Source organism: Salvelinus alpinus, chromosome 36 (genome assembly GCF_045679555.1).
Source record: "Salvelinus alpinus chromosome 36, SLU_Salpinus.1, whole genome shotgun sequence".
Taxonomy (NCBI): domain Eukaryota; kingdom Metazoa; phylum Chordata; class Actinopteri; order Salmoniformes; family Salmonidae; genus Salvelinus; species Salvelinus alpinus.
Window position 1 is genome coordinate 14548170 of NC_092121.1, and position 22453 is coordinate 14570622.

At 39.9% G+C, this 22453-nt stretch overlaps 4 protein-coding genes across 5 annotated transcripts; 2 read left to right on the forward strand and 2 right to left on the reverse strand.

Moving 5' to 3' along the window:
* Positions 1-213: 213 nt before the first annotated feature.
* LOC139565181 (ras-related protein Rab-3D-like) lies at positions 214-11129 on the reverse strand. Its single transcript, XM_071385327.1, has 5 exons — positions 10861-11129; positions 6183-6422; positions 3068-3186; positions 2858-2982; positions 214-2653 (listed from the first exon to the last, which is right to left on the reverse strand). Exons 2-5 carry the CDS (start codon positions 6420-6422, stop codon positions 2466-2468), a joined length of 672 nt encoding a protein of 223 aa, XP_071241428.1. The 5' UTR covers positions 10861-11129; the 3' UTR covers positions 214-2465.
* A 2077-nt stretch (positions 11130-13206) lies between these two features.
* Positions 13207-15347, reverse strand: LOC139565390 (transmembrane protein 205-like). Its single transcript, XM_071385688.1, has 4 exons — positions 15218-15347; positions 14517-14625; positions 14197-14360; positions 13207-14018 (listed from the first exon to the last, which is right to left on the reverse strand). The coding sequence occupies exons 2-4, from the start codon at positions 14614-14616 to the stop codon at positions 13716-13718; spliced, it is 567 nt and encodes a 188-aa protein (XP_071241789.1). The 5' UTR covers positions 14617-14625; positions 15218-15347; the 3' UTR covers positions 13207-13715.
* Positions 15348-15406: 59 nt separating this feature from the next.
* LOC139565389 (uncharacterized) lies at positions 15407-17801 on the forward strand. 2 transcript variants are annotated; one of them, XM_071385686.1, is made up of 11 exons: positions 15407-15517; positions 15610-15637; positions 15741-15817; positions 15951-16032; positions 16196-16418; positions 16578-16645; positions 16748-16803; positions 17000-17088; positions 17201-17274; positions 17410-17533; positions 17695-17801. In XM_071385686.1, exons 1-11 carry the CDS (start codon positions 15485-15487, stop codon positions 17702-17704), a joined length of 864 nt encoding a protein of 287 aa, XP_071241787.1. In that variant the 5' UTR covers positions 15407-15484; the 3' UTR covers positions 17705-17801. The 2 variants fall into 2 exon arrangements, with proteins under 2 accessions (XP_071241787.1, XP_071241788.1); XM_071385687.1 differs by having other exon boundaries at positions 17698-17801.
* A 310-nt stretch (positions 17802-18111) lies between these two features.
* Positions 18112-20886, forward strand: LOC139565391 (transcription elongation factor 1 homolog). The gene is made up of 4 exons (XM_071385690.1): positions 18112-18276; positions 19450-19580; positions 19702-19772; positions 19930-20886. Exons 1-4 carry the CDS (start codon positions 18169-18171, stop codon positions 19992-19994), a joined length of 375 nt encoding a protein of 124 aa, XP_071241791.1. The 5' UTR covers positions 18112-18168; the 3' UTR covers positions 19995-20886.
* Positions 20887-22453: the final 1567 nt, after the last annotated feature.

A 22453-nucleotide genomic window follows, 5' to 3' on the forward strand; every position in this document is an offset into this window, starting at 1 on the left:
AAAAGACCACAACCCCCCCTTATCCAAATGGGAAGGGAGGTAGGACGTAAGGCCATAAATTATAGATGATCTCACCATGAAGACTAACCTAACCACGTAGAACATGGGTCTCAAGCCTTTGTCCGCTTGAATGCATAGATGTTGTGCTTTCACAAGTTCTAATCATCTAAATGATTTAGCATAAGGATTGCACAATAAAACAACAACTCAGAATTTATATTTTGTAATGAAGTCTTTATTTTCATAAACACATTCAATGTATATGCCTTTTCTAATAAGATTTTCCATCAAACAGAGAGCCTTAAATAGCAACAAAACAAATATACATTAAGACAACAGTATAGTTCCCCTTAATAATATAACAAACCTCCTATATAAACTATGGAATGCCAGACTACACAAAAACGAACCAATTCCACAGAAAAAAATTTAAAGGATAAAATTATTCACTTACAACTTCAGATTAACATAATTATCAAAAAATATGTTATGGGTCCTTTTAACCAACTGACATTGAAGTATTTAGATAAACTGGGTATCAGTGCATCAGCATGTGATTTAGAGAAGTCCTCCTCAGGACTTTCAGTAAAACCTCACTACTTTCAATCCAGTTACCTTCAGCAGCAGAAAGAAAAACACAATTTAAATACACTGACAAACACCACCCAGGAGAAAGCTTTACAACTTGGGCATAATGCAGATGTAATGTGGGTATAGTGTTTTTACACAGCTATAAAAGGTTAACGGTTAAGTCTCCAGTAAAGTGTTTCACACCACAACAAGACCACTTGCTTGTGGTAGGAGATGAACAGGGGAAATCACTTGATACAAATCAGCCGGCTAATATCAAACAGCGAGTCAGCATCAGCTGTGCATCCAGGTGGATAGGTGTCTTTGTGATAAGCAATTGGAGAAAGTAGGTGCTCATGAATACTTTTGGCGGGCTTTGACCCAACCCCTCAGCTTTAGCGTAAAAACATAAGGCTGCTATCATGCAGAGACAGTGCCTGTCCCTAACTGATTGCCAGTGAACAGTGTGGGGCTAGTGATAGGGAAATGGCAGTGTCTGTGAGTAACAGAAGGTCGGAGAACGGGGAGATACATGTCTCCTCAGTCCAGTTGTAGAGACATGCATATTTTTTCTACTGAAGCCATCCAAGCAGTACAATGGAATGTACTGTACATGCTTTAGGTGGACCATTTGTCTTTCTGTTTAAGCATATGATTTGGAAAATGAATTAGCATGGGTGTCATGCTTGGCCAATCACTACACTTTAATTAGGCTACTTCATAGACAGTAACTTAGATGTAAGAACAGTACAGTAACATCATGCAAGTAATGCAGGCAGTTTACACTGGCACATCCAGATTACAGGACACTGTTGAAGCCTTGTGCAATCGGGTTGGAAAGTGTAAGAACAATGAGTAGGAAGTGGAGGCACAGAGGGGTGAGTGAGGACATGCCAGAACAGATCACATGACGCGTGTCAGTGTCACTAGTGTTATACGACTTCCTCCCAGACAAACATCCTGGAGCACAACATTGCTCTAACATTGTTTGGAACAGAATCTCATACTTTTTCACCTTCTCTTTCCCATAAGCAGTAGTAGTTAAAGTCTCAAGAATAGTAGTGCACAATTATTCTGAGGACATGGCACAATAGCATCTTCAGTATCACAGAGTAAAGCATGGAGGTCATGTAAATAAGGAAGCAAAAGGCCAAAGCAGCAGAATAACTCAGTTTTGTGATTGTCTGGATGATGTCATCTTCATTAATAACAGTTCCATCTAGATTTTGACCAAGGTTATGACAGAAAACGTGGATTTTTATTGTATAATTTTATCAGGTTTTGGGGTGCCGTTTTCTGTCCGCTTTTGGATTCTGAGAAGTTTAGTCCAATGAATACATTCGAAGCAGAGCATCTAGCCAGGGGGCATCCAAAACAAAAGCACCTTCTGCTCTGTTTGAGTCTTAAACTATTATATTTTCATTCATTAAACTCTGAACACAACAATGACCTAAAATAATGACTACTGGAAACTATTTCATTATGACAAATCTTCTTCACATTGGCACTTCTTTAAGCTGATTTGAACTAGCTTTGCTTTAAAAATAAAGCCATTAAAAAGGTTTCTCACAATAAATACAGTACTTACATTTTTTTTGTGCCAGAAGAGCAGAGGGGATGCCATGTGGTAGAGGCCGGGGGGGAGGGGGCACAGTACACAAGAGAGATGGGGCCTTTTCAGGGAATACAGAAACTAGAACAGGGGATATGTGGAATAACACTGGATGGACGGAGGGGAGGGGACCGATGGCTCTCAGCTAGCTGCTTTATGGTTTTCACTGCAGTGGCTGTGTTAGGGGGTGTGAGATTGGGGTGTATGTGAGAGGTGTACTCTCTATACTTCAGGCACAGTGACGGGGTTTGGTGTGGGGCTGTGAGGAGAAATGAGGCGGGATTTAGCAGCCACAGCCCCCATGGTTCTCTGGAGGTGAGTCCTGTAGACTGGTGCTCCTGTGATTGGACAACAGGTTGGCATCTCCGCCCATGCTCTCGTTCATCTTCTCACAGATGACGTCTACCAGCCGTTCAAACACCTGCTTCACGTTGATGTTGTCCTTGGCACTGGCCTCGAAGAACTGGAACCCTGCCAGACAGAGACGGGGAAATTGAGTAGAGTAATTACTTACTGTGGAGAGATTTCAAGAAAAGCAGATGAGATATTTAGGCTTAAGTGTTCGGTGTCCCCTGCTATATCTGTGTGTTCTCATGAGGTCAGTATGCTGTGGTAGTGTGAACTCTTGGTGTATAGTCTTTGCGAAGACTGCATGCTGTTGTGGATGGTACTCACCAAGATCTTTGGCCAGTCTCTGGCTATCCTCTGTGGGGACTAGCCTGTCATCCTCCAGTTCACACTTGTTTCCCACCAGGATCACCTGTGCGTTGTCCCAAGAGTATGTCTTAATCTGAGTTGCCCTGTATGGCCGAGGTGAGAGTAGACGAATGCACAGTCTGAGAAGGCAGCAGGGTCAATATGGAAATGATGGAACCTTTCACTCACCAGTCCTGAACTGCGTTGAAGGAGTCCTGGTTGGTGATGTCATACATGAGCAGGAAGCCCATGGCTCCTCTGTAGTAGGCTGTGGTGATGGTACGGTAGCGCTCCTGTCCCGCTGTGTCCTGTGGGGAACAAGATGGCTGGTCATTCTTTAAGGGTTGGGTTTGGGAACATGTTAAATTGTGTGGTATTTTGTGAGACCAGAAGGGGGCAATATTGACTAAGAACTACAGACTTGAGATGCTAGAGGTGAATGTGTGTGTGTATACGCTTGTAAATATTCAGCAGGTCTAGAAAAGACTACAATTCATCTTTTTTTTTTTGAACATACAAAATTGATATAAATAAACATTTCTGTGATAGTGCTTTGTCCATTAAATTGTCCTATCAGCCTAAACCTTCCCACCCAAAGCCACTGTTAACTTCAGACTATTAGAAATGAAAGTGTCAGATACATGATTAAACAGACTAACATCTACATTTGCCAAGTCCGTCAACATAACTTCTTGTCAAACAACAAACCCTGGCCCACTAACAAAAACCCAGTAAGAACAAAAAGAACACGGAGAGCGTCAGATGTCGATAACAGCTCTCTGGTGCTGTAGAGACCTGTTTATCAGAAACATCTTTCAATTAAGTAGAGGTTGAGTGTGATGTCAGAGTTGCTTCCCTAGAAAAGGTTAACGTGAAAAAAAATTGTCACGCAGGTGAGGGGATTAAATTGGCACGGCAACTATCCTTGGCCGTCGCTTGGTAACCTGGCCTGGGTCCCTCATTTGCATTGGAGGACTTTACATCACTGAATAGTGGGGGGGGGGTGTTTATGAATGTTTCATTAGGGCTAATAGTGTGCAAGGTAGTCAGCCCGAACGAACTGCCACCGATTTAGAGATTGCAAGAAATAGAGCGGTTCTTATCTTAGAGCAGGTGCCGGGCTAGAGAGACAAGTGCTCTATAAGTGTGTGAGTCGGTGTATCCGCAGCGGTGTACTTCTGTTAAATGACCTTACCCAGAAGGAGAGTCTGCGTCATCTCAGGGTCATTTTTGTTTCATTTATGAATGAAGGATACCAGATGCATATCTTACCTGATATGTGCAGACATTATCAAATATTTGGCAGGGTAATGGATCTTACAGTAGCACTAACCAAATACACTGTCTCCATAACTATCTATACACCAAGTAAAGAAAATACTGTCCAAAAGCATATGCATGATGACAATGAGTGTAAAATGGTTGGGGGTCAGAGCCATTGATGTCACTAGGACCCTTCTCAGCATGCGTCACCTGGTCCTGCCGCCCACACAAAACAGGGACACACTCTAAGCCCTGGGCTTTGTGGTTCCGACACCAGGTGTGTCATTGTGCAGTTAACATATTGCCATGTTGTGTATCCTCCTAGAATAAACAGTATGGTTCATGTTGAGAAAGTAGAACCATAATGGTACTATAGAAGGCTTCAAATTAAACTCATTTTTAAAACCATGATAAAAAAATCATTTCAAGCCTTTCTCATGCCACACACGCGGAGGAAAGCTTGCAGCAGTGTGGACAGGGCACCACCTGTACACTCTTCATAGAGTGGCGAGGCTCAGAGGGTTTGAGTGAAAACAGGACACTGTGGATTAAACGCCCCTGGCCATCCACATAGGGTTGTTCATTAACTGTACACTTGCTCTCGAAGCCAGGACTCATTTATTGGACATGGTTGCTACTTCCACACCTCCAATGTATGAGGCAAACTGAGGAGGATTTTATTCTTCTCTGATTTGAAACTCATCAGATGGCATTCAGTGATCCCAGCCACCACTGACGACATTAAGCCAAATTACGTGTCCTAGGTGGAAACAGGGTCAGTGCGTCAGTCAGCTTGGTTTCGGTGTGTACATTGGTGTGTACATTGGTGTGGACACGGTTGCTGCTGATTCATCTTGATTGAATACAATACCATATAGGATGTTTGTCTTGTTTAAACAGCATTCACTGTACGTGAAAATAGTTTGCCTTGAAACACTTTCAGACGTCAGGGGACGAGGCTACATAGAAATAAATAGTACAAATCTGGTAGCCCTGTAATTCAAGTATTTCCACAGAACCTGATATTTTTTTTCGAATCAGTTCTTTTTACCAATCAGTTCAGCTCTGAAAAAGATCTGATGTGGTTGGTCAAAAGACCAATAAGTGGAAAATGGATCAGAATTGGTCTGCCTGTCCAAACACAGCCTTCAAGTCTCTAGAGCATGTGGTGCAAGCAGCAGCAACACATTGCAGTAGCTTGAGATGAGAAACCAAGTTTTCAGCAAAACATACAAGAGAGACAGAGGGTAAAATCATTGGTGGAAAAAGTACTAAAATTGTCATACTTGAGTAAAAGCAAAGATACCTCAATAGAAAATGACTCCAGTGAAAGTCACCCAGTAAAATACTACTTAAGACTTAAAGTGTCTGGTTTTAAATGTACTTAAATTACAGTGGTGGAAAAAATACTAAATTGTCATACTTGAGTAAAGGTAAAAAATGACATGCTATAAATCTAATTCCTTATATTAAGCAAACCCGATGGCATGATTTACAGAAAGCCAGGGGCACACTCCAACATCTTTTAAAAATGTAGTATTTGTGTTTAGTGAGTCCACCAGAGGCGTTATATTGATAGGTGTGTGAATTGGACCATATTGATGCCCTGACTGAGCATTCGAAATGTAATGTATACTTTTGGGTGTCAAGGAAAGTGTATGGGAGTAAAAGAGTACATATTTTCTTTGTAATAAAATTGAGTAAAATTTGTCAAATTAATTGTAAAGTAAAGTATCCCCAAACAATGACTTTAGTACTTCAAAGCATTTTTACACCACTGTGTAAAATGCAAGGGCCTTGCAGATGAAAGTTGGTGATTGACCCACTATAGAATTATCAGCCATCTGTCATAAAAACTCAATTCAATAGCGAAGGATTTGGCCTATGGATTTATATTCTGGTTTAATACAGAAGACAACTTTCATCTTGATGGGATGTGTATGAGAGTCCACTATGATGGCAGAAATGTGGCACAAAGGTGGTAGTCATGTTGTAGAGACCATAGCTGGCATGTGTTACAAAATGCATAAGGCTAACTCACCCATATCTGTAGCTTTATCCTTTTCTCATTGCGGAAGACGGTCTTGACCTTGAAGTCTATGCCCACGGTGGAGACAAAGGCTGAGGTGAAGGAGTCATCAGCATAGCGGAACAGGAAGCTGGTCTTCCCCACACTGCTGTTGCCAATGATCAGCAGCTTGAACATGTAGTCAAAGTTCTGGTCAGCCGCATCCTTCTGGGCAGGCTGCTGCTGAAGGCGAGAGTCATTCACTGACGCCATCTAGAGGGGAAGGCAGAGGTGTGAGAGGTGATACTTCAGCTCAGGGTGAATTAAACACCAAATCATCAGGTTAGGGGCTCGTAAGTAAGCATTTCACTAAGGTCTACACCTGTTGTAGTCGGCGCATGTGAATAATAACATTTGATATGAGTCTTTGAATTTCATACCATTACAACTCAACAGTTGGTAGGTAAAATCAACAGGCCAGGCCCAGTCCCCTAAATTGTTATGATCCAGTAATGAAAGGTTGCGGGGAGTTTTCAAAACCTGCTCGTCATAGCTATTATGACTCAGTCACTTGCAGGCTGCAGCATCTGCCACTGGGTATCAAATTGCACACCATAAAGACCTTTTAGTGTCTGTCACTCGTTCCTGAAAGTGGGTGTAATGACTGCAAGGAATGGGCGTGAAAGGAGAGTCCATGGTCTCCCCCCTCGTCCTCAGCTGAACAATCAGGGCTGCACACCACAGCTTCCCTCTGATGAGGACTGTCTCCTTGGAAACCGGTCCAGAACATAGCCGCCAGGCCCATTAGTGTGACAGGCCAGCTAGCTCAGCATGGCCATCTTAAGAAGAAGTGATATTTAACAACAAAGGGGAATGTAGAGGACGGTCCACAGTAGAGGTTGACCGATTAGGATTTTTCAACACCGATACCGATTATTGGAGGACCAAAAAAGCCGATACCGATTAATCGAACAATTTGTATATATATATTTGTAATAATGACAATTACAACAATACTGAATGAACAATGAACACTTTTTTTACTTAATATAATACATCAATAAAATCTATTTAGTCTCAAATAAATAATGAAATAATGTTCAATTTGGTTTAAATAATGCAAAAACAAAGTGTTGGAGAAGAAAGTAAAAGTGCAATATGTGCCATGTAAAAAAGCTAACGTGTAAGTTCCTTGCTCAGAACATGAGAACATGTTAAAAGGAACCACCAGCTTTCATATGAGGCTTCAATATTCCCAGGCAAGAAGTTTTAGGTTGTAGTTATTATAGGACTATTTCTCTCTATACCATTTGTCTTTCATATACCTTTGACTATTGGATGTTCTAATAGGTACTTTAGTATTGCCAGCCTAATCTCGGGAGTTGATAGGCTTGAAGTCATAAACAGCGCAATGCTTGAAGCATTGCGAAGAGCTGCTGGCAAACGCAGTAAAGTGCTGTTTGAATGAATGTTTACGAGCCTGCTGGTGCCTACCACCGCTCAGTCAGACTGCTCTATCAAATCATACACTTAATTATAATATAATAACACACAGAAATACGAGCCTTAGGTCATTAATATGGTCAAATCCGGAAACTATAATTTCGAAAACAAAACGTTTATTCCTTCAGTGAAATACAGAACCGTTCCGTATTTTATCTAACGGCATCCATAAGTCTAAATATTGCTGTTACATTGCACAACCTTCAATGTTATGTCATAATTATGTAAAATTCTGGCAAATTAGTTTAGTGCCTGCTAACATTAATTTCTTTTAACTAAATATGCAGGTTAAAAAAAATATACTTCTGTGTATTGATTTTAAGAAAGGCATTGATGTTTATGGTTAGGTACATTCATGCAACGATTGTGCATTTTTTCGCAAATGCGCTTTTGTTAAATCATCCCCCGTTTGGCGAAGATGGCTGTCTTTGTTAGGAAGAAATGGTCTTCACACAGTTCGCAACGAGCAAGGCGGCCCAAACTGCTGCATATACCCTGACTCTGTTGCACAGAACGCAAGAGAAGTGACACAATTTTCCTAGTTAAAAGAAATTCATGTTAGCAGGCAATATTAACTAAATATGCACGTTTAAAAATATATACTTATGTATTGATTTTAAGAAAGGCGTTGATGTTTATGGTTAGGTACACATTGGTGCAACGACAGTGCTTTTTTCGCGAATGCGCTTGTTAAATCACCTGTTTGGCGAAGTAGGCTGTGATTCAATGATAAATTAACAGGCACCGCATCGATTATATGCAACGCAGGACAAGCTAGATAAACTAGTAATATCATCAACCATGTGTAGTTAACTAGTGATTATGTTAAGATTTGTTTTTTTTTATAAGATACGTTTAATGCTAGCTAGCATCTTACCTTGGCTCCTTGCTGCAATCGCATAACAGGTAGCCAGCCTGGCACGCAGTCTCCTCGTGGAGTGCAATGTAATCGGCCATGATCGGTGTCCATAAATGCTGATTACCGATTGTTATGAAAACTTGAAATCGGCCCTAATTAAATTGGCCATTCCGATTAATCGGTCGACCTTTAGTTCACAGACCCTATTGTGGGGCAAAGAAAATCTCTTGTTGAAGCTGTATCTATGATTCCATGTTTGTGCCCACCGAGATTATAGGGGTGTGAGAGTGAGTCACTGCCCCTTACTTTTAACATGGGGGATGATCTGTGCGGTAAATGTGTTAAATAAGGCAAATGCATGATGTAAAGGCCAAAAGGATTTTGTAAAGATCAAACTTTCATCTGACCATTGCTTTGTGGGTCTGAAGTCATTGGATCATAGGTCTCACACTGTGTGTACAAAGAATATGCGGGAAACCCATTGGATCAAATGTTGTTTTCCTCTCAGAACATAAGCCTGCTAAATCCTGGTCACATCATGCACATTTACACTGTGGCTCAAGAAGTCTTAAGGCAAAATAATATTTGGGGAAACTGTTTTTCTACCCTAAATCTGTGACAACTGTTGTGCTGCTGAGGCAATGAGTAGCCTACAATATCCAATATCACTCAATTCAATATCCAATTGTACAATAAAAATATTACATAATCCATCCCAATGCTGCAGTCATAATGTCCAAATTATTCTAAGATATTAGAGACCAAAGTTACTGAATGCTGAAGTGTTGAGAAACACATGGCCAAAACTGTTTGTGGACAAGTAGCATTAGATTACTTTGACCAGTGGGTGATGAATTTAATACTGGCATGCCACACCATCTGCCACAATAATCGGGTACATCTCTGACGGGACAGATTTTACATCACTGTCATCACAGAACAGGCCTCCACTTAGTAGAGTTGAAATGGGAGTAATTTTTTATGCACTGGAGAAGCATTAGTTCTGTAAAACAAATAAAAGAGTCCATTATGGTGAATAGGCCTATTGTGGTCTCTCAGCTGGCACTGTTTACAGAGTAAGGTCCCTGGCTGTTATAGGAAATTAACTCTTGATTGGTTGGCAGCTGTCTGTTCCCTATAAAAGAATGGTCGTAAACATAGGTGAAGGAAGTAGGTTAGTAAAATGTAGTGGTTTCAGTATACCTGGACAAGCTCAAATGAATAGCACAATAAGTAGGCCTATACTTGTCAACTCACTCTCTACCCATCATATTGAAAGTTGTCAAGTGTCCATTCTCCATCTCTATAAGCCCTTGATCATGACTCTCAGTTTCATTACATTACACATAAGTTATTGGACAAAGGCATCTTCTGTATGGGGGAGTTTTGTTAAGAGCCCTGATGCTCAATCTGAACATTAACAAGCATCTGTTTTGGAAGCATAAGGACCTTATCTTTCATATCAGTGAGAAATCATTTAAAAAGGTTGAATTGATACACCTTGATAGGGTTAGTGTCAGTGGAGGACGACTCATAATAATGGCTGGAAAGGAGTGAATGGCATCAAACACATGGAACCTATGTGTTTGATGTATTTGAACCATTCCACTCCAGCCATTAGCACGAGCCTGTCCTCCCCAATTAAGGTGCCACCAACCTCCTGTGGTTAGTGTTACCACAAGGCCATATCTCCATGTTACCACAAGGCCATATCTCCATGTTACAGAGCTTGTTTACTGAAGATAAGAGGCAACCACCTGCGCTAATTAGCTATGGAACGTGCTCTGAACACCTGTATGTAAGCGTAACTCGGGAGGTGTAGTTTTGTCAGATGGAGGCACCCATAGCTGTATAGATCTGTACATTTTTTTATTTGAAGGATTCTTTCTCGCTAATACAAAGGCCACAGCAAGCGATGTTTTGACATTTCCAAACGTTGAAACACAGCGTCGGGATTTTAGTTCACATGAGAGTCGTGGATGAAGCTAATGGCTGAAAACTGTAGGGATAAGGCAAATGCCGCCTAGAGTTTGACAGCTATAACTCTATATGATATAGAACTGCCAAAGTAGACCCTAGAAAGAGAATGGGGGTGAAGAAAATCCATAGCTGACAATTTGTCCTTTCGGTACTTCAAATCGCACCAGGTGCTCGAGCCTCGAGGATTAATTGGCGAGGGCTCGAAAACCTGTTGTCACATTATAGAAACATGTCAAACTAAGTCCAGTGTACATTACATTGAGTTAAGTAAACGAGAATATAATGCCCAGCAAATTATTTTCGTTTGGACATGAAGGAAGCTGGACAAAGGCGCAGAAAATATTGACCAAACTTTTTCCAACCACTTACCTAATCTATGGAAACAGAATTTCTTTGACTTTGACCGTCAATGTTATTTCCTTTCAAGTGAAGAGTGAAAGTTCCCTAGGGTCTTCAACAACCTAAATTCTCTTTCCGCCCACCGCTTTCTGCCTCGCCGTTTTCCTCTGAGCGTTTGCGGAATAGAACAGGCAGCTCCCGGATCTCGTTTGTGTACAAAGGAGCACCCTTCGAGAGCGCAGCAGTCAGTGTTGTGATCACTCACACGACAGTATTCACACAGCTATAATCTCTCTCACACACTTCCAGAGAGCAAATGTCCTGTACTTTATGATCCCTCACTCAGCTCTAGCCTGTTTCGAAATAAGAGTTTTCACAAATCAAGGCAACATTTACAGTATGTTTGTGTTTGACTGATGTTAATGTGTATTAAATTGTTGAATAAAATAGAGAATATTCTGAGCTGGGTCAGTCTTCTGATCTGAACTTCAGAGATGCTCTGCAGTCTGCCAACCTCATAATTTATTAAGTATAACTCAACATTTGATAATGCAGAGTTGCAGATCATTAGAAATACACTAATGAGATCACTGGGCTTAGATTCTAAAATGTTGTGTAAGTTAACATTTTCGTGCAGATATGGTATGCCAACTTTGGAAAAGCATCCACCAGTTAATAAATCAGAATTATTTCCATGAGTGAATAAGTGCACATCCTTGACACTTCCTGGTGTTTTAGACCAGGGTTTCCCAAACTCGGTTTTGGGGCCCCCTTTAGGTGCACGTTTTGTTTTTTGCCCAAGCACTACTCAGCTGATTCAAATAATCAAAGCCACCAACATCCTGTTGTTAGTGATAGGGAAGAAAACAAAACGTGCACCTAGGACCGGGTTTTGGAAATCCTGTTTTAGACACTTGCTCATAGTCACTACTTAGGAATTCCAGAAATCAGCAGTGTGTGAAAAAAAAATGATACTACTGCACATGAAGGGTACTTTGTGTTCTAGTTCACACGGCTTACTTCCAGCAGCACCATATCCACCATACCACCAGTTTGTGGCTCATTGACCTGCTGTGGTATCTGGGTAATGTAACATGGGGAGTGAATGAGTTTGGTTGTGGTGTACCTGCATATCTGTAAATAATTTGGTCTCTTTTCCTTTAAAAAAATAAATAAACAAAGTGTTAGTTCACTCCAAGAGAAACTCCAGAATTGGTGGCCTGGTTTACCTCTAATTACATAGGGAGAGATTTCTCTTGAAATCTCACCTAATCAGAGAGTATGTGAACTTGTGCTGCTGGAGTTAAAAGAATGCCATTTCCTGGTGCCACTGACAAGGCTCATCTCAAGAGGAAGTCTTTCCTTCTGATCCAAGAGTGGCCCAGACTGCTGAGAGACATACAGTATAGGCATGATAAGGAATCTATACAAGATTTCTTATGACACTGTCACTCTCCCTGTACTTTCCATACCAAACGGTTTCATCTTGATGATCTGTCACTGTAAACTGTTTTGAGTCAAAATCTCAACATTGTAGTTTGACATTAACACTAATAAAGATACATACATGCATACAGCTAAAACAACCAGACTAATACATTACAACATGTAGGTTGTAGAAGCCTTTTCACTCACTCTGAAACACCATTAGTTTTGGGTTCTGTCCAGTTATCCATTAGTGATATTCTAACTTTATTAAGACATCCCTCTCCTCCCAGGCTTGCCAGTAAAGCACTGGTCGGTCCATTTATTCAAAGCTGTTATTTTTTTTTTTTTTAACATGATGTACATCACAATAATGAAGTTAGAACCAGTCTATTCAAGAGGTGGGCACCAACTGTGTAGTCTGGTCTCAATATGTTGCATGTTATTGACCCTGTATTGCACCTGATTTTCCAAAGAAAATGCTCAAACTGTAGGAGTGCATTTCCTGCTTCCATCAAGGGTAACAACTAAAACTGATCTATTTTTTTCTTGTTTCAACATCAAAGATGACTTAACAATATTATTGGTGCTATTGAATTCATTATTTGTAGGAATTTCCATAATTGTAATTTATTCACAGTACATAATTCTGTGCAACAACCCTGCGCTAAATGTTATGTTGTTAAAAAATATCCACCTAATGATAGTAAAAAGGGTTTTTTGCAGACATTACCCTCTAGTGGAAGTCACAAGCAATACAATGTCCCATTTCATAACAGTCCAGAATCTTGTGCTTTTCAACAACAACAAAAAATGTATCTACAAGTTCTGTGTAAGTGTTAAACCTCCGTTTTGAAACATTATCAGGATCACTGCACATTCTACTTCAGCTCTACCCTTCAAGTACATCAATGTAAAATGAACAATAATTGTAGGGAAATCAAAAGAGGATCACTAACGTTATTATTATTTTTTATTTTATTTTATTACATTCATCCTTTCCCGGTTTGACAAGGGAAAGACCAAAAATACGTTGAAATCTTTTGACATTGTGTGCTATGTTTTCTATTGACAGGTGAAACAATTAGATTAAAAAGGCACATTTTAAAAATATGGTTAAGCGTTATGTTCGGGAGCCGAATGCATCAAGCGTCTCATTAGGAGTGCTGAACTAAGATCAGACCCATATGTAATATGCCTAAAGCTGTGTTTACACAAGTAGCCAATTCTGATATTTTTTTCCCACTAATTGGTCTTGACCAATCACATCAGATCTTTTCAGATTTTTATTCCAGAGCTGATCTGATTGTTCAGATCAGAAACCTATGGAATCTTATTTATTGTGATTTAAAGGCAAAAATCCTACATCAGCATTCCTACTCTGAGACACTTGATACATACATCCCCTCATTGAAAGACAATATGAAAACCTGTCACCAAACGCTACATATACACAATCTCTAAATGGTGTGTAAATTGAGAGCTGTGTACACTATGTTGGTGGTTGTGCAGATAAACCCAATCAGGTTGCATAGGATGGACAGGCCATGATAGTGGCCAAAGGTGCTCTTATAGGCCTTGTACTTGGGGTCCTGGTCCCTGAGTTTGGCGTAGGCTTCCCTCTGGCTCCCTATCCCTATTTGGTTCCCCAGACCATGCTCCTGCTCCACTTCCCGCAGCTTGAACATGACCTCTGTGGCAGACGGGCCAAACCACTGTGCATTTAGACCTGCCATGATGACTGCCACAAAGTACAGAGCCATCTATAGGGGAAGAACAATTTTTATTCAGAATTGTCGATGACATAGGTGACGTCTATAATGTAGATACAACCATTATCTAAATCGGAAATAATCTTTACATGTCGATTGTGCAATCTGTAACGCTTCAGCGGTACAGATTGAATCCTGCCCTAAATTACAAAATAGAATGTGATATGACCTGCAGGCTTTCGTGCCAATCCAGCAGCTCTCTGGGGTGGTAGACTGCATACACAGCAAGGCTGACAAAGTTACTGCCCAGTAGGCAATAGAAATAGACAGGGAACAGCTTGCTTTGCACCAGCCCAAAGGTGTGCCGTGTTACCTGCTTCACCAGTGCAACACCTGTGGGTGGGAAAAAGCGATAATGTAAGTGAGAGAAATGGGGAGACAAATACTGTGCCTCAAGTTCTTAATCTTGGCTTCTTTTGATATGCCACTTCGAGTGTTTGCAAAACCCTACAATCTAACAGATTTCCTCTGCTCATCCCCTATCATCACCTGCTATAAAGGAGACCCACAACTGCATTCCCCATGCAAAGGACAGCACCAGCAGGTGCAGCACTTTCACCAAATCTGTAGGCTCCCCTTCTGTGACCATGGTATTAATCTGGGGGACAAAAAGAGAAAAAGTCCCAGATAAATGTTAGCAAGCAACCCAGATAAATTATTAAGTTCCATTACAGCATTGGGGACATAAAACCAAAAAACACATCCCCACTCAAAAGCACTCTAATTCAACAAAGACCTTTGGAAGCCCCTTCAAACAGCATAATTTGAGGACTGGAAAGTGGTCCGTCTACACGTGCAAGCTTGATTAGCATGCAAGTGATAGTGGCTTCGAGAGATAAGAGTTCTGACCAGTTTACTAAGACTAATACTTCAAAGTTGGATAGCTAGCTATCTAACAAACAAAAATTCGAAAAATGATATACTGTTAATTGAGGATTAAATACTTAATTCAATATCACATTTTGGGAATTGGAAACCATAAGTGGAATGGCATTTGTCAGATAAACCACAAATTTCGCTAGCACAACTCATCTGACGTTAGTCAGCTAACATAGTAATTCGTAGCTAACGTTAGGTGAGTTACACAACTGCGCGCATGTAGTGTTGCAGTGCATTCCAAAGAGAGGAAAAGTGGCTTTTCACTTGTTTGTCTTATTTTTTCCTTAAAAACTCAACTGAAAAATAACTACCTGGATGTGGTATGTTGACTGAAGGGAAACACTCTTCGCAACTCCCGTTGATCGAACACTAGAACAACACTTCCTCTCTCAAACGTCAATTTCCATTAACCACGCCCACCAAGCAATATCTACAAATCACATTATCACAGAATGAATATTACGTTGAGTTATAACCCACGAACCAATCATCAGTGAGATAGAACGTATCGATTTTTACGGCCCCGCCTTGTCATTGTGACACCGTTTTTATCCACCCACTTACAATTTACTTAGCTCATGTCAGTTGACATGGACGACAAGAGGGCGTTGGTGAGTTGAAAAAACATTTGGCACTCAATGTCATACAGTACCAAAATAGTTTGTTAGAATGATTTTTAATACAATGTCGATTGTTGTTTCAGTGTGAACCACCGCCCCTTCCTGCTGAAGGTGTGTAAGTGTTATTGTGTCAATGTGATCATCAGAAACTAACATAACTTGACAATGCCTGGTGTAATACTGCATGGTCATTGTTCACTGAGTTGTCTTCTAGTAGCAGTAGGTGAATCTCAGGAGTCTCTCCGAGATGTTGTGGAAAAAATTAGGTCAGAGGTTGAAACACAAGCCAAGGTGACTAACTGCTTCCTGTAGAATGTAGTATTTTTCCCATATTCACGATTGTCTACTGTTTTCTTTGGTGGCTTGTTTTGGTTACTGTTTTATTCAGGGGATATTGTTTCAATTAATATTTGTTGTTTTGTAGACTATTGATTCCCTGTGCAAAACTCTATTCATGCACGAGGCAGAGAGAACCCAGAATCTCAATACCATGGCAGTCCTTCAATGTAAGGGAGGACACAACACAATCACGCCTGAACCACACCTGACTCTTGATTCCCTGATTATTATTATTACTGTTTACTTGAGTTGAACCCTTTGTCATAAGGGCTAAATAGCACTGTCATAACAACGACTTAAAGATGAGATAAACTGTCCTTGTTCCTCCAGCCGAGGTGAACCATTTGGCCGCACATGTTGCCGCCCAGCACCTTGAGGAGCGTTTTGAGGGCCTACGCTGTGAGGTCTACACTGAGCTCCACTACCTGCGCAGCCTCCTGTCCCACTCTCCCTGCTCCTGTCCTACTCTCCAAGCCTCCTGCTCCAGCACTCACCCCTCAGACATCCAGAGGCAGGCTGCCATCAACCACATCTCTCAGGAACTCTACCACAGGTAGATCTGGATAAGGCAGTCTGAAGTGTGGTGTGGTGGGGATACTTTGGTTAACTACACTTGCATGATGATAAGTAGACTTTAGCTCAGTGGGCTAATGCAGTAATAACATGTATTTCCCTCTCCATTTTTTTCTGTGTATGTTGTCTGTTTCTTCAGTCGAAGAGTCCTGTGGGAGCAGATTGCTGAGCTAAGGGAGGAAGTCCACAACATTCATGGCCTGCTTAGCAAGTTTGATTTTATGTTTTTCAGAACAAGACCCTCTTCCATGATGTTGTTCTAATGGAGGGTTTTTTAAAACCTTACTCAAGTTTTCCTTTCCTTTTTAGAAAAACTAAGAGATGAAACAATGCGCAGATTGACAGAGAAGTACTGCAAAGATATGGTATTTCAGAGCTCACATTTCTCTCCCCCAAATCACTTTGACCTGAATGATTTCACTCATCAAACAAATGATACAAACTTTACACTTGAAACAATCTTCTGAACTGTACTTGGGCTATAATGATTTGGACTGCTGAAGCTTATCTAATGTTATGTGACATGTTCTGGAATATGTGTCTATCTGTCTCCATTTTCAGTGCTTGGAGAGGATGATTGACAGCTATCAGATGAAGGACGACGCTCTCAAACTGCAGAGGCCTCAGGACATGCTCAGGTCAAATGCAAGGTGAAAGTAATGGGGTGAGGTTAGAGTAGACGAGCATGGCAAGCAATCTGACAGACTGCTATTACTAAAGGAATTATGATGATGCATCCCTATAACAAGTGTTCTCCCCTAGATCAGATGTTTCTGCGTTACAGAATAAGCTTCAGACTATAACAATATCGAAAGGCAAGGCTCCCAATAAAACAGGTAAGATATCTGGTAATTAACTTGCTGTTGATCTACAAAAGATGCAGCATTTGCATTGAAATACAAAGTGTATTTTTCTGTTTGCTGAGATCAGTTTTTATTGCTGTGTGCATGGTCTCCTGCATCGCATACTAGGCCGAACTGAACGAATAGGACAGAGGGTTATGCCAGCCAATTCAGATTCAGATGAAGGGCAAAGTGGAACATGTGCCAAAGGAATGACACCAAAGATCAAAGAGGAAATCAATGTGTCTGCCAGGTAAATGAAAGCACACTAATATCCTGCTTTGCTGTTTCTCATCTATTACTGACAACAGTAATTCATGTCATCATCTAATTAATAAGCACACTTAATTTTATGTATATGTTATAAGGGTAAACCACATTAGAAGTTAATTCTTAATTTTGTCTCTGTTGCAGAAGGAAATAAAGTTCATAGCTGGAATCCTCTACCTTTTGCCCTACCTTGTCTCGCATTGTCTTCTTTATGACAGCCAAATAAAATAAAATTTGGTCTACACAGACAATTATTTTCTGTTTGAGCTTTGTGCATTCAACACATTTCTTTATCAATAATTCCCATAAAAGGCATTTTTTTTAATCAATAATTATGTACTGTAGACTATTAAACACAGGAGGTTGGTGGCACCTTCATTGGGGAGGACAGGCTCATAGTAATGGCTGGAACAGAATAAATTAAATGGTAATCAAACTCATCAATACATTATTTCCATGTGTTTGATACCATTCCATTATTCCATTCCAGACATTATTATGAGTCGTCCTACCATCAGCAGCCTCCTGTGGTAGACTACATAATCAATGTATATATTTTGGGATTGTATCAAAGAGGTTTATAAATTCTGAGAGGCGGGTTGATAATTTGTTTGACCAATGACAACCCTAAAAAGCGCCTTAATCTTCCAATCAGATGAAAGAGTTCAGAATAATTTCCGGATACAATTTCTATTTGTTAGCGTCATTACTTGGGTCATTTATCTGGTAAGAAAATGCTTAATCCAGCGTGCTTTATTATATGGCTAACATGCAAACAACAAAATTATACATCCAGCACGATTTTAAATTACATGTGTGATTCTCCTAATTAAAAAAAAAAATTGTGCATAGCTAGCATTTTACAACGCCAGCGTTAGTTAGCTAGCTAACACAAGCTAACTTTGTTTTCCTCGCGCTCTAACGTTACTAGCTAATACTATCTAGCTACCTCTTCAGAAATCATCCCAAAATAAACGGTTCATGCAATTAAAGATATTGTTGGAAATGGACTTGTAGAATTTGCAGGACGTTTTGTATAAAAGGAAGTATTGTTGAGCTCCTATATTATAGCTGCAAGCTAAAAAAAAAAAAAAAGTCCATGCGCGATGGCGGGGAACTAACGTTAGCTACTACACGTTTGTGTAGTGTGAACATGGCTCCGACAAGAAAATAGTAGCATTAATCATCGACATCTGACTTTTTTAAATTAGCGAAAATATAATTTGAATTTGTGGAAAATTCGGTCCAAAAAATGTGTTTGTTTACACAAGAGTCAAGTATTAGCTCGCACATGCGTACTAGCAGATGGTTTATAGCGGCAGAATATTTATGCATTTATAACATCTCGTAAATGTGCAAATAGGGGCATAGGACTGGGAAAAGTAAATTTCAACGCACCTCCTTCCCATTACTAATGGGAAACTTGTCTGTTATCCCTGTGCTCCAATTTGCTGGACCATATGATGAACTCTGTCTCTGACATCAACTACTAAGGCCAATACCTCGATAACAGCAATTTCAGCAGTTAAATTCAACAACAAAACATGATTTATAAAAGTGTTATTTTAACACTAATATGTCTATGAGTATGAAAGCTGTACTTTTTCGTTCATGGTTGACACAGCTTGTTTTCCATTAACCAGCAATCGGCATTCTTAACGAGTTCAAAGCACATGAACCCGCACATCTCGTTGTTCCTAGTTTACAAGTAGTATTTTCCGAGATTACGAGATGAATGCAGCATATGTTTTTTTTGCCCCAAATCATATGAATATCAGCACCATACAGTAGATATAATATATTCTAGCTAACACGATTGACCTAATTATTATATTGATTTTGACCGTCAACAGAACTTGTTTTGTAAACTCAGAAAAATGTAGCTATTGTATTTTACAGATTCATACATCGAGAATGGGACGCCGAAAATCAAAGAGGAAGCCACCTCCCAAAAAGAAACTGACGGGTAACTTGGACACCCAATTCACCTGTCCCTTTTGTAACCACGAGAAGTCCTGTGATGTCAAAATGTAAGTTCACTTGGTTGTGTTGGAACAGTATATGGTCTGGCTGTAAAATATTATCACTGATTACATGTTGATACATATCCTAACACCCTATCCAAATGCACATTTTCTTTTCTCTTTTCAGGGAACGCACTCGAAACACAGGAATAATATCGTGCACCGTCTGCTTGGAAGAATTCCAGACTCCCATTACTTGTATCCTTTCAATTCTTTGATTGGATCACTATATTCACTTATCTATACACCATATAGCTCACAGAATGGCTTGTGCATTTGTAAATTTTTTTAAATAAATGCTATGTCTTTACAACTGTACCTCCCAAATGAACTTTTCCTTGACATTTGTCTCCAGATCTTTCAGAACCAGTGGATGTTTATAGTGATTGGATAGATGCTTGCGAAGCAGCCAATCAGTAGCAGTGGTCCCCCTGACTCTATTCCTGTCTGACCTCACCCCTCATTCCCTATGATGGGTCACATATCTCTGGCTGGGCCAGGGCTTTGTCAAGTAGTGAATGTGGAGAACAAACGAAGACAGATAACACATCTGTGAAATCTTCAGTGTCTACACACTAATGGATTTGATATGAAGAAAGATACACTTCCTGTTCTCCCTCTGTGGCAGGGTGGGATGGGGGTAGGGCAATGAAATGTCCCAATGGTCCTGATCTTAGAGAATCCCACGAAGTTTCAAAACACCTCATCATTTGTTATGTTTTACAGGCAAGCCTGTTGGTGGATATGTCTTTAGACTTTCCCAAGCTGCCATGTCCCCCTTTAATGGAGCAAGTAGATTTCATTTGTAAAAATTTAAAAAAGGGGTGATCCTGTTGTTTTTTATGTCATGATTTTTATTTCAATTAAGTTTTTTTTGTACGGAAAGGACTTGATCAATAAACACATCAATGTAATTCACACCTAACTGCATCTGTCACATACTGCTGAAATGGTTAAAATATCTAGAACAAACTTGGTGGCAAGTTTTTCACTCACAACCCAAATTGAATTGTAATTTTGATGTGTTTTATTGTATTGCAGCTAATTTCATTGTAAGTGAAAGCCAAATAAATAGAAGATTTTCAGAATACTGAACAATTGATAGTCTGAACAACATTGACATGTTTTAGATCAGAGGGTAATATTGCCAATTGTATTTTGGCTAGGCACTGTTGGCTCTCATTCTAAACTAAAAATATTTTCTTAATACACAACTGACTCCGTATATAGCTATTAGACATGTGACTATACAGAATAAGTTTGGTGCTTTAATAAAAGACACCTCTTGTGGTACATATGACTTTTACCTTAAGTCTGTGGAATGTAGTCTGTTTTTTTCCCAAATGTTAAAGGGATTTCAAAACACTAGATGGCACACTAATGTAGGGGGGGAAATGCAACATGGCATTCAGATTATGAGCTCAGCATCAAACAACGTTCCCTTTAAAGTATTAAGCCTTCAAAAGTTTGACAAATCATCACTATAAATTCCAGAGGTCAGAACCTCAGGAGGTACTCAATATTTTATGTAGCTTTATCTCCAATACCTCCTATTTAAAAACATATTACAATACTGCCCAGTAACCGATATCAATACCTTTCAAATTTAGCTTAAATGGATAGTTCACCCAAATTTTAAAAATCACATCGTTTTCCTTCCTGTAAGCAGTCTGTAGACAAGGCATAACCAATTCATGCTTTGTACATGAGCATGCAAGGCATAGAGATGTGTTCTGTGGAACGTTCCAGGTGCAACACATGATCTTAAACAAACCTCTTAGCAAGCAAACAAGCCTGCTTTTCAAAGGTTTGGTCAAGCATGCACAGTTTAATGTTTAAACCATTAGCAGCTGTGTTAGGCTACATTATCCCGAGCATAAATATGTTACAGACTTATGTTATTCATTTGCGACTGCTGGTACAAGGTGATTAATGAATCCACAGAATGACACACATCTTGCAGTGCTCAAAATCACATTACATTCAAGATCTGCGGTGGGTACCCCATATCATGTAGTAGTTAGTGATACAGGGTCTGCTGTATTGAGCTATGACTAAGTGGAAGTTAATTAGACCATTATCTCGTGTATAACAACGTGCAGATGTTATGGCTCTCAACGACCTGGCTTGTCTGCCTTCTAGTTATAAGCAATTCTATCCATGTACATATTCAACAAGGTGATGAAAAGTGCAAATAGCGCAGCAATATATTAAAGCTTTGTGCCATGGAGACTATAGGGGGATTATAACTTGTCTCATGCAAACTGGCCTATATGACATCCACATTAACATAGCTGGCACAATGGCTAAAATTGAATCTGCATTGTTTACCACTAATGAAGTATGCGAGACGTGTTGAATACTGCTTATAACACTAAAAATATTCAAATCTATTGGCTTTTCACGATGCCTTTAGGGGCTTACATTAATTCAAGTATCAGGTTTGAGAACCCTACTACTGATACTGTAATGATTTAAAGAATACTAGAAAAAATATTCCATCTGTGGTATAAAATGGCTGGTTGGCAGTCCTGTGAGCTAGAGCAGGGATGTCAGAGCAGTGCAGAGGTGCATACACAGGCAAAGTCATAAGGAATACATCTGATCAAAGTTTTTAGTCCATGTCCCTGTGTCCTGGAAGACTCAGTCTGATTCTGTGGGCCCTGAGTCATCCAGAGGGATTGAATCCCAGAGCCGACTCCTGTTCCTCAGGGGTTAAAGGTTAACAGCAACATGTCGGTCACTTCTTTCCATTCAAGGAACTTTTCCCTTTATTCTCAATGTTTAAGCTGGATGGGGGATCTACAACTGAAAATCAGAATTTTTATAAACTATAAAAGATCTATAAATAAAAAATACATAACATTAAGATTGATTAA

What these genes read in the sequence shown, in the direction of transcription:
- LOC139565181 (XM_071385327.1), bottom strand. Translation starts at nt 6,422, where the DNA reads ATGGCGTCAGTGAATGACTCTCGCCTTCAGCAGCAGCCTGCCCAGAAG. An exon ending in GGATAAAGCTACAGATATGG is followed by an intron (nt 3,187 to 6,182) that starts GTGAGTTAGCCT and finishes TGTTCCCCACAG; the next exon opens with GACACAGCGGGACAGGAGCG. An exon ending in TTCAACGCAGTTCAGGACTG is followed by an intron (nt 2,983 to 3,067) that starts GTGAGTGAAAGG and finishes TCGGCCATACAG; the next exon opens with GGCAACTCAGATTAAGACAT.
- LOC139565390 (XM_071385688.1), bottom strand. Translation starts at nt 14,616, where the DNA reads ATGGTCACAGAAGGGGAGCCTACAGATTTGGTGAAAGTGCTGCACCTG. An exon ending in GTGGGTCTCCTTTATAGCAG is followed by an intron (nt 14,361 to 14,516) that starts GTGATGATAGGG and finishes TCCCACCCACAG; the next exon opens with GTGTTGCACTGGTGAAGCAG. An exon ending in ATTGGCACGAAAGCCTGCAG is followed by an intron (nt 14,019 to 14,196) that starts GTCATATCACAT and finishes CTTCCCCTATAG; the next exon opens with ATGGCTCTGTACTTTGTGGC.
- LOC139565389 (XM_071385686.1), top strand. Translation starts at nt 15,485, where the DNA reads ATGTCAGTTGACATGGACGACAAGAGGGCGTTG. An exon ending in ACCGCCCCTTCCTGCTGAAG is followed by an intron (nt 15,638 to 15,740) that starts GTGTGTAAGTGT and finishes GTTGTCTTCTAG; the next exon opens with TAGCAGTAGGTGAATCTCAG. An exon ending in AGGTTGAAACACAAGCCAAG is followed by an intron (nt 15,818 to 15,950) that starts GTGACTAACTGC and finishes GTTGTTTTGTAG; the next exon opens with ACTATTGATTCCCTGTGCAA.
- LOC139565391 (XM_071385690.1), top strand. Translation starts at nt 18,169, where the DNA reads ATGACAACCCTAAAAAGCGCCTTAATCTTCCAATCAGATGAAAGAGTT. An exon ending in TTACTTGGGTCATTTATCTG is followed by an intron (nt 18,277 to 19,449) that starts GTAAGAAAATGC and finishes TGTATTTTACAG; the next exon opens with ATTCATACATCGAGAATGGG. An exon ending in AAGTCCTGTGATGTCAAAAT is followed by an intron (nt 19,581 to 19,701) that starts GTAAGTTCACTT and finishes TTCTCTTTTCAG; the next exon opens with GGAACGCACTCGAAACACAG.